This window comes from Camarhynchus parvulus, chromosome 3, assembly GCF_901933205.1.
Source record: "Camarhynchus parvulus chromosome 3, STF_HiC, whole genome shotgun sequence".
Classification (NCBI taxonomy): Eukaryota; Metazoa; Chordata; class Aves; order Passeriformes; family Thraupidae; genus Camarhynchus; species Camarhynchus parvulus.
Window position 1 is genome coordinate 17,087,345 of NC_044573.1, and position 10,903 is coordinate 17,098,247.

A 10,903-nucleotide genomic window follows, 5' to 3' on the forward strand; every position below is an offset into this window, starting at 1 on the left:
AATCCTTTAGATTGGAAAAGACCTCTGAGATCAATCAAGTCCCATTGTTTACCCAACACTGCCATGGCCACATCTACACGTCTTTTAAATACCTCCAGGGATAGTGACTCCACCACTCTCCTGGGCAGCCTGTTCCAATGTTTGACAACCCTTTCAGTGAAGAGATTATCCAGCTTGAGGCCATTTCCTCTTGTCCTGTTGCTTGTGGAAGAAGAGACTGACCCCTACCTGGCTACACCTTCCTATCAGGGAGTTGTAGAGAGCAAAAAGGTCCCCCAAGCCTCCTTTTCTCCAGGCTGAGCACCCCTGGCTCCCTCAGCTGCTCCTCATCAGACTTATGCTCCACATCCTTCTCTGGGCACACTCCAGTGTTGTGAGAGGCACACGTGGCTGGAATTACTGGGGTTGTTCAGGTAGTGCAGACAGGAGAAGGCTCCTGGCTGGGTGCAGGAATGCTTTCCTCCCAGCAGGCACAAGGAGGAGGTGTTGCTCTGTTCCAGGCTCCCTCCCTGCTCTGTCTGCACCAGGCCATCTGGGAGCAGTCATTGCCACAAAAGGCAGGGGACAGTACGTGTGGCCAGCACCCTTTATAGACCAAGCTTTTGATGGTTTGCCTCACAGTCAACACTAACCTGAGCTAAATACCTCAGAGGAGCTTAGGCTGTGTGAAATGTATGGAGGGAAAATCTCCAAAAAATTCCAGGAAAATCTCTCAAAATTTGAGGGAAAATTACCCAAAATTCCAGGAAAACCCCTGAAGTTTGACCAAAAATACTCCAAATTTTAGGGGAAAAAATCCAGAAAAACATTGAAAAAATCAAGGAAAAAGGGCCAAAATTCCTGGAAAAACATCCCAGAATAACCTTCAGCAAAAATCCCAAAATCCCACTAAAAACTCCAAAAATTCCGGAAAAGCCACCAAAAAAATTCCAGGAAAAATCTGGTAAAAATTGCAGGGAAAAGCCTTAAAAATCTGCTAGAAAAAGCCCCAAAATGCTAGGAAAAATCTCCAAAGAAATCCAGGAAATCCATGCGAATATTTGAAGGAAAATATTTTTTAAAAATCTTGGAAAAATCCCCCAAAATTCCAGGATAAATCCCCAAAATCTTCATGAAAAAAATTCCCTAAAATTTGAGCCTTTGGCTCAGTGATTCTATTTAAAGTCCACACAGAGGCATAAGAAAAGTCGTTGCTTTCTGGAGAAGATGAAGTGGATGTGAGGCAGTTTCAGCCCTGCCCTGTGTGAGGGCAGTGGAGGTTTTGCCTCTCTCAGATCAGGGGCCACACATGGCTCTGGGTCAGTTGTGGGATGAGCTCTGGGTTGCTTTTCCAGCCCTGGATGCACCATTCTGGCAGCCCAGAGTTGGGAGGGTGGTTCATTGGGAGGCTTTACATTTTGGTGCCTCTGTGGGCCTGCATTTTGTGACTGACACCAGGCAACAGCCAGAAAGTTATTTCCCCTTATTACACAAGGAGGATTGAAATTTTGGGTTTGTTCTTGCATTACTGTGAAGAAAGACCTGTGAAGCAGAATAATGCCCCTGCCCTCAAGAAGGAGGTCTTTGTCAGGGCAGTTCTTTGTGTTGCAGACACAAACTGCAGGGCAGCCTTGTCACAATTTCTTCTGCGTTTTCAGGTGTATGAGAAAGGTTAAGGTCTCTCTACGTTTTGCCTCTCAATGTCAACAGACAGTTCTGTTCAAATATGAGCCCTGGGATTTCTGCTCTACATTTTGGGGACAGCAGCAGTGGTTTTTCTGCTGCATCACCCAGGCCGTCTGGAATATCTGCTGTCTCAGGCTGGGTGAGAAAGCAGAATTCCAATGTAAGACAGAACCTGCTGATAGCAACTGTCTTACTGTCCAGAGGCTTTGTTGGCCTATGTGTTTTTAATGATAACTTCTTTTCTCCTGGAAGTAAGTTAGGAAAGTCTCAGCTTGAGTTGTCCACTATACCTGGAATTCTTACAGGATTGGCTTTTCATCTTCTGTGCATCTTTTGTTAAATCCAGTATTTCGTAGTGTTACAAACATAGATTCAGTCACCTCAGCAGGAGGGAGTTTCAGTGCCTTCAAGTTTCCTTTAACATCAGCAGTGGAGAAGGTCAAGAGCCAGAGCAGAAACCTTTTATCTTGATGTTTTCCACTCTGATATTACGTGACTACTCTATTGAGGAAAACTAGTGAAACTCTGGAACTGGCCTTCATAATGACTTATTTAATCTTGTAAAATTCTGTTGATGGTGTTACTAAATTGTGGGTTTGTGTAGATGATGAAAAGTCAACATGCATTTTCACTGTCCTTCTTTTTCTCACAGTATTTCAACTCTAGAAGTTGCCAATTAGTGCTTGGAGCTGGTGCATTACAAGTTGTTGGCTTGAAAACAATCACTACAAAAAACCTAGGTATGGATTTCTGTATTTAAAATGTCAAAGCTTGTTTCCCTGCCTATTAAAAAACCCAAGTGCAGAAAAGCCCTAAATATCTGTGACAAGCTGGGTTTGAGTTGTGGGGCTGTGCGTGGGCACAGAGGGTGGTAAGACCTTGCCAGTTACCTGCCTGGAGTGTAGTTTTAAAATTTCTCCTGAAATTAAGAGCCTTTGACTGATGGGTTGGAGCAGGCATTTAAACTTAGAGTTCCATGTTTCAGGGTGAGAAACTGGTGAAATTACCAGATGCATTTCCTTTTTGGAAAGGGAACAGCCTAATGAGAATGGGTTGAGAAGCTGTGGGCCGCAGCTGGGTCAGGTTTTTGCTGCAGAATGTTAGGCCAGTGTGGTGACCACACTGGCACCTGTGTGTGTCCTGCTGCTGGCTCAGGCCCTGTTGGAGTGGGAGAAGCCTGGTTTTTGGGATCCTGCTGGCACTGCAGCAGGAGCAGGTTCAGGGCAGGTCAGTGCTGGCAGGGCAGGGTGTTTTGTACACCACTGCAGCAGAAACACTGCTGCCTTGAGAATGTGGTTGCTGAGGTTAAGTAGCTGATCAGTCAGGTCTTTAGAGATCTCTCCGATGTCTGCGTGTGCTCAGGGCTCAAAATGTCGAGTAAACACTCAAGGAACCTCTTGGAAAATCAGTCCCTTATCCCATCTTACCAGGCTGGGTGTGAGCTGCCAGGTACCAGTCTGGCATCTTCACAGGGTGGGAGTTCCCAGGGAAACAAACATGTACCTCCATGCTTTCAGAACAGACCAAAGCCCAGCATGTGAAATTGTGTCAGATCTGTTATTTATGTCAGAGGAGACACAGTCCATACAGAAATCACTCTTCCCATGTAATAACTGTTATTTCTCCTCCTGGGTTCACAGCCCTTTCTTCACGTTGCCTCCAGCTCATCGTACACTACATTCCCATTATCAGGGCTCACTTTGAAGCTCGGCTGCAGCCAAAGCAGTTCAGCATGCTCAGGCATTTTGACCACATCACAAAGGTAACTCTTCTGGCATTTCCTGAAACAGAGAGTTCTGCTTTTCAACTGTGCTCTGAAGAACATGAATGCCACTGGAAAATGAAACCTGCTTTCTTCCCTTACAGGATTATCACGACCACATAGCTGAAATTTCAGCAAAGCTCGTTGCCATAATGGATAGCTTATTTGACAAACTATTATCCAAGGTAATGATTTATGGAAATAATTATGCACTCTCTAAATTGCAACTGGAGGTCTCATTGTATACAGTCTAGATGTTTCAAATGGAGTCTTAAACTTTCCTAATGAGGCCTTGTTTGAACTTCTTTTAATTATATAGATGGAAAGCTCTGTGCTGTTCTCATGAATGTGTCTTGTGTTCACATTTGCCACCTGGGTGTCAGTCACCTTCACTCCCAGGAAAGTGAAATGTTTCATTGGCTGTTTCAGCAGGAATGGCAATGCTGTAGCTGGCACAGATGCTCAAGTGTTCAGGAGCTGAAGTGCTCTCCTACCACTGACAGCTCTTGTCTGCAGCCAGGCTCAGCAGATCCCGTTTCCTGCTCTTTCCAACGGTGAGGGCGGCATTTCCGGCACCTGAGGAAACAGCAGGAAAGTGCTGAGGAGGAAGAATTTTGGAGGGGAAGGACCAGCCCATCTGTTGGGCTGCAGGCCTGGGAACTGGAGGTCTGTGCTCAGCAGTTCCTGCTATGGAGCAGCATTAGTACTCCTGATGTGTTTTGGTTTTTGAACAGTGCTACAGTGCAGTCTTGGGCTGGATCTACTCTGGGTCACCTCAGGGTAGAACACACATCCTTGACCCACAGATACATAAAGTACATGACCTTTTAAAGCTTAGTGTTGTGCTTTGGATCTTAGGGTTTTGGGGGAAAAAATAAGCTGTTTCATGACAGGAATTAATTCATTTCTTAGTGACAAATTTGATTGATTGGCCTGGGCCTACATCTTCCTTCAAGGAACTCATGAGAAGCATGGGAACACAGGCTGGGGATGGGCTGCTGAGAGCTGTAGTGGAGCAGTTGCAACAGGCAGCATTTCTGTCTTCCTTGCTGTTTCTGTTATTTTATTGTTACTTTATGTTGTGCTTTTTCATTTCATCTGTTTTTTTGGTCTGTCAAGTAGTGCTGCCTAAACTTAGGGTGGAAAAAAAAAAAAGCAAAAGCATTTAAATTGGGGTTTCCCACTCCTATTGTGTTTACTTTTTTAAAAGATGTGTTTATGCTCTTCTCTAAAGACTAAAATGGTCTGCTGTTTTTCAGGGGTTTTGTTCCACATAAAAGTAGCTGTTATGTGAAGTAACATGGCTGTTTGGTCACTGCATCTCTTGAGAATAAAAGACAAATGCAAGAATTTACATTATTGATACTAATCAAGTGTAGCCCACAACAAAGCAGGAATAATTTATGTTCTTGATGGCAGTTAGTGAGAGCTCATCTCTTACTGTCCCTCCATCCTCACAGCCCACTGTCCCTTTGGGAGCTGACACAGGATGGAAACTGGGACTTTAGAGTTCTTGAAGGCTCAGTGACAGTGCTTGCTCCACATGAATGCAGCCCACAGAGCCCAGGACCAAAGGATGGTTGATTTGCTTCCATTCCTAGCACATGCCATCATTTGGCTCATCTTGTTCCAAAAAAATGAAATCTTGGTACTGAAGGCTGTGAAGAGCATAAACCCAGGACGTTTGCAAATAGGCATGTCAGTACAACCATACCAGTGTGTTCTGGATTCAGGTGTTTTTCTGAGTTCAACTATTTCAGTGTGCTGTGGATGAAGTGGTCACCTGCTCTGAGGTGTGTAAATCTGCACAAGTGAGTGCATAGCAGTGCACACTGGCACACTTCAAACCCAGAAATTCCTGCTCTGTAGGAGATGAACAGTTGGTGCAGTGGACAGGATGTTGACCTGGCACTGGGTAATGCAAGCAAGTTACTCCTGCATTTCCAGGCTGTGCTTCCCCTGGGAGTTCCATGGCATGGCAGCTGTCCTCACCCAGTGCCACTGAGACAAGGCAGTTTGCAGCAGCATGGACACTTCCCAACAGCTGCCCTTGGCGGGGAAATACAACAGGAATGGGGATATTGAACAGTGGAAATAATAAATTCAGCAAATGGGAAAGGTTCATTCATTACCACGAATGAAAAAACCCAGTACGAGTTCTGAGCTTCTCTTGGAACTTGCTGGCTTGTGACTGTTTGGGCAGAAGAGCAGTGAGATTCTTTCTAATCCCTTGTGGTTTTCAAGCTGTTGACCTCAGCTGCACATAAAAATGGCCAGGAGATCTTGGGGTTCTTCCCGGGGCTGTTGCTTTTCCCTGTGACAGTGAAGAGCTGGGTGTGACTGTAATCATGCAAGAGCCACTGCTGCAGCCTCCCAGTTCCCTCTGGTTTAACAACATGCTGGGAAATTGGAAACAATTTCTTGTTTAACTTCCTTGTCTCGAGGTATGCTTGATCCCTCACGATGGGTGGTTGTTCCCCAGAAGAGAAAGGATTATTTTTCTGCTACTTCTCCTGTCAGAATTAGGTCATTGCTTTGGATTTTCTATGAAGACATTCTCAAAACTCTCCATTTCTTTTTTTCTCTTGCGCTCAGACAAGCTTTGTTCTCTTTTACAATTCAGGCCTGGATGAAAGCAGACATCTCCTCCAGTCTGTTTGTAAATGATGTAGTTACAATGATTTGGTTCTTTCCTGAGCTGTGCAATGCTCCCTGGGGAAGTGTCATCCTCCCAAAGGTGACCTGCCAGTGTGTCACCCAGGCCTGTGATGGCACAGCCTCTCCACCTGGAACTGCAGAGCTGGCTTCACTGTTCCTGGGATGGGTTTTCAGTGTTTCTGAAATCCTGTTCAGATCTTCCCTATCCAGAGTGGAGACATAAGAATTTTGTTCCCTTTGTAGCAAATCTCTTGCCATCTGGTGTTTTCCAGTGCCTTGTTTCTTGGATTTCAGGCACTGGGAAGAGGGATTTTTTTTTTTACTCTGCTTTCCAAGGTATTTCTGCAATATTCTTGTGGGGTTGTGATGTGATGTGGTTTGGTTTGGTTTTTTTAATGGCAGATAGATGAGATTTCAGGAGTTTGCATTTCTTTATGGTTTCCTTGATTCTTCAGAGATTTGGATATGTATGATCCTAGACAAGCAGTTTTCTCTGGGGAGGTATCAAGGGGCACATTTCTCAGAGGCAGAAGTGCTTGTCTGTCCTTGGCTCATACCAGTCTGAAGGAGAGGGCCAGCTCACAGCCACAGGACCTGCATCTGCAGTTCCTGGCTGGATCAGATCATGCCCAGCTACCCTTTTAATTTGTGGTGTGCTAAATGGATCTTGATTCCTGGTGTTATTAGCAAAGCAGAGCCCCAGGTGGCTGTTGGGAGCTCTCCTACATAAACCATCTTAAAGTGGCAGAAAAGAGTTAACTGGTTGTGTGTTTATTTGCAGTATGAAGTGAAAGCCCCTGTTCCTTCAGCATGCTTCAGGAATATCTGCAAGCAAATGGCAAAGATGCATGAAGCTATATATGATCTCCTTCCTGAGGAGCAAACTCAGGTGAATGTTATTTTTGAGCTTCATCTCACAGCTTGCTTGCAAATGCACATGGCCTTGGGAACAAGAGAGACTTTATCTGGGGAGAGGGGAATTCTTTTTTGAGTCCTGGTGAAACCCACATGTTAAAGGGCTTGGCAGCAGTCACACAGACAGCTTGGGCTGATACAAGGAAGTACAAGGAATACAAGGAAGTATTCCAATGTGTAGGGAGAGCAGTGAGGTACACAAAAAGAATGGATTTCAGGATTTTGAGCTGCTTTTTAATGTCTAGAAATGGCAATCCAGGAATTAGTGCTGAAATACTATGCAAATGGCAACACTTCAGGCTTGAGTGCAACCCTCTGAGAGGATTATTCTATAACACTGCTCAGAATCAGTGGCTTCCAAAAGTCCCTAAATGTATTACACACCCAAATTTTACCAAATGTGCTTTTGCAGGAGTTTGCTGCAGTCATTGCTACTGCAGAGTTGCAAACCTTAAGGACAGGAAGGACAGATTTAGTCATTGAATACAAGTTGTCATTTCTCTTTCACATTGAATTAAATGGTTCCTTCTAGCACAGGAAAGAGATTTGTTATCTTCTAGGCTTAGTACAAGTTGCTAGATACTTCAGACAACAGAGGAGAGAAGTTCACATTCCAAAGAATATGTCCTGCAAGTGCCACACACAGTGAGTGGGTGAGGGTGTCCTGTGTGGTACAGACATGTGTGGCCAGAAGGGTGAGACTGAAGCACTGGCAGGAGGAGGAACCACGTGAGTTGCAGAAACAAAACCAGAAGTCTGGCTGAGGGTGTTGGCAGTGTGTTTCACCTTTGGAGGCAGTGATGTGAGCATGGGCACAGTTCCTTACTCTGCTGCTGTGGTTTCTTCCAGATGTTGTTTTTACGAATTAACGCAAGCTACAAACTCCACCTGAAGAGGCAGCTGGCCCACCTCAATGTGGTCAATGATGGAGGACCTCTGAACGGGTGAGCTGGGGCTCTTCTCTCCTTTCACTGATTAAATAAGCAGGCATTGGGAGGGTATCTTCTGCAAGGAAGTCATGATTCCAGAATCACAGCTCCATGTTTTAGTTTGTCCCATTTGGAGCTGGCTTACAGTAAAGGCCATGACTTGTGCCATTCCACAGTAACTAGGAGTGCAATCCACTTGGTAACAGACTGGGAGCTGGACATTATCCAACTGGAAACCTGCTGGTAGCTGTCCTCAGCTCATGGATTGCTTTCTCTCCCTTTGTGTGACAGCAGCAGCCACAGTTTAATTAGCAGGACTTGTGTTATTCCTGAAGCAGTTTTGAAACGTGGATGGTGACTCATGGTGCTGGCAAAGTAAAAATAGGAGAAAGCAGCATTTCATCTGTGCAGTGGGCAGCTCTGCAGGAATGGTTTTTAGAGCAGAACTAGATCTGAAACAGAGATTATGCTTACAGAGCTTTTCCCCTTCCCTACCACAGCCCACTCCATCCCCAAACAGGTCAGCGGTACCTGTCCTGAGAGAGGGTGCCTGGCTGTGCCTGCTGTCCCCACTTCACAGGAAAAGCCTCTTGCAGGCTGAATTCTGTTGTCAGGTGGATTGTCCCCTGAAACAGTGGAGTTTTTAATTGATCCTGATGACCTGAGGGCAGTGATGTGTTTGCAGTGCAGCATGGGTGAATGAAACTCACGGGCCTACCCACATGCAAGAAGAAATTGTCTTCGGTTGCAGAAGTCAGAGAAAAAAGTTGATAATGCTTCAAGTGTCACTGGAATGAGTTTTCTTCCTTTCCAGTTTATTGTTGCTTCTCCTGTTTATGTGCATTCCTCCTTGTACTTTGTGCAAGAGTTTATCTGAACTGGTTCTGTGTACTCGTGGTGTGACATTCCATTGCCTTTGGTATTTATAAAGGTGTTTGTAACCAAGCTCACAGAGTATGCACTGCAGCCCCAGCTGAAGTGAGAGGCCCTGGGTGTGCTCAGGGGGTCTCTCACTTGCATTTTCAGTCCCACACGGTGCTGTGCTCTCTTCATCCTGTGCTGTTGGTTTTGTTCTGTCCTTGTGGCTGCGTGGCCTGGATCCCTTTTGGATAGAAGGGTTGGGGCAGGTGTTCCTGGTGACCTGCTCAGGGTGTTTCCCAGCAGTCAGGAGGTCTCAGCTGGCCCAGGACTGTCTGATGGCAGCAGTTTTGTACTTCAGACACATCTCCTAGGGAGCTGGGGCTGTTTGACAAGGGGAACATCAAACGCTGGATGGCACTTGCTGTTGTTCCAGCAGTCTTCACTGACCAGGTTTTTAACATGGTTTTCTGATCCTCATTCTGTTTAAACTGCATGTTTCTGTAAGAATAGTAAAAATCCAGGCCTGTGAATCCTGGTTAACTTTTTTGCTATGTAAATGCAGCTTCTGTTCCTACATCTTGCTAGCAAGAAGCATCATGATCCTGACATGTTTCAGCAATATCTGAGGGATTTTAATTCTGTATAAACTGTTACAACAATACAGCTGTTGTGCTGTTCAGTTGCTTTTTACATTAATGCTAAAATCATAGAATCATTACCCTCTAGAATACAGAAGTAAATGTTGCAATAATTAATATTCTTAGTTGGAATGGAATGGGGGGTTTAAGTCTAGATAAGCCTGGGATTACAGCAAGAGAATAGAAGTTTTAAATGCCTAATTCCTGCTGAGTTTTCTGAACTCATGGTTTGATCTCCCTTCCCTAGAACTAGTTTTACACCCAGCAGTAATCCTGTTATGGATGATCACTGCTGTAAAATAAACCACATCCATAGCATTGAGTTTTGAACTGATACTTAAAATATCTAATCCAGGCATAGGATTTGAACATGTATTGTAGCAATTGTGTGCCAAAGTCCTCGACAAACCCTGTCTGCTTGTCCAGGCATTCCAGGTGGATGTGATGGGGTCACATTCTTATCTTGTTGTGTGTTTCCCTGCAGGCTGGTTACTTCAGATGTGGCTTTTTACACTGGAAACCTTCAAGCTCTGAAAGGCCTTAACAACTTAGACCTAAACATGGCTGAAATCTGGGAGCAGAAGAGGTGATAATCCATTGGGAGCAGTCACTTGGCTCTGACAACAGACTGACTCTTCTAAGCAGTGTGACGACGGTGAGGTGAATACTTGAGCCCAGAGCCCAGAAAGGGCAGGATTGAGAGTCGGGGGAGCTTAGACTCAGAGGGAGCTGCAGGGAAAGATCCTTCCAGTGTCCTTCAGCAAGAAACAAGTGATCAGCTGTCTGTGCAATGTTTTTTCATTCTCTCTGGAAACAGACTCAGGTTTCTTTGGACCAAATCCAAAAGAACACATAGCTGTAACACAGCTGTAGTTGTCTAGAATGCTCTGTATATCTTTATATTAAAAAGATGCTTTGCATTTCTTCTAGTGCAATGAAATTCACATGGTGTCCCACCTTATTTAATGATGGTACAATATAAAAATCTCGCAGTTGGAACTCTGTAGAAAAATGTTTTTCTCTATGAAACTATGCTGTTCTAAAATTTATTTTTTTACAGAACTTTATATAAATAAATGTCTTTTGATTGCTCGCATATAGGATTCAGCTTTGTTAGGGAGCAGTCCTGTTCCAGGGGATTTCTCAGGACCTAAAATCTGAAGACAAGATTTTCTAAGCAAGGGCCAGTTCCTCAAAGCTGTTCCTGTGGGGGAGAGGAGTGACCTGACCCCTGTTAGCAGTGACAGGGTGGCAGTGGGGCTCCTGGAGAAACTGGGAGGTGGGAAAAAGGCTGGTGTAAGGATGGCCACCTCCAGCTGCCCAATGCCAGAGGGGAGGGACAGGGACACAAAGAACGGGCAGGAAGAATTTTAAAGTTTTTAGGCTGCTTATAAAAGGCTGCACCATTAAGGAAAGTGCAGCTGAAATCCATCTCTTTTGGAGTTTTTAATCCTACCTTTAACAGACTGGAGGCT

The 10,903-nt window shown here is 44.9% G+C and overlaps 1 protein-coding gene across 2 annotated transcripts in view; it reads left to right on the forward strand.

Annotated features, from left to right (window-relative positions):
• Nucleotides 1-10,365, forward strand: part of VPS54 (VPS54 subunit of GARP complex) — a 47,582-nt gene extending 37,217 nt beyond the window's left edge. For both annotated transcript variants that reach the window (XM_030944296.1, XM_030944297.1), the window contains 6 exons: nt 2,318-2,405; nt 3,306-3,427; nt 3,532-3,612; nt 6,867-6,974; nt 7,850-7,944; nt 9,913-10,365. In XM_030944296.1, coding sequence (XP_030800156.1) covers nt 2,318-2,405; nt 3,306-3,427; nt 3,532-3,612; nt 6,867-6,974; nt 7,850-7,944; nt 9,913-10,018 — 600 coding nt within the window. In that variant the 3' untranslated portion in view covers nt 10,019-10,365. The remainder of the gene's footprint in view (nt 1-2,317; nt 2,406-3,305; nt 3,428-3,531; nt 3,613-6,866; nt 6,975-7,849; nt 7,945-9,912) is intronic.
• The last annotated feature ends 538 nt before the right edge of the window (nt 10,366-10,903 follow it).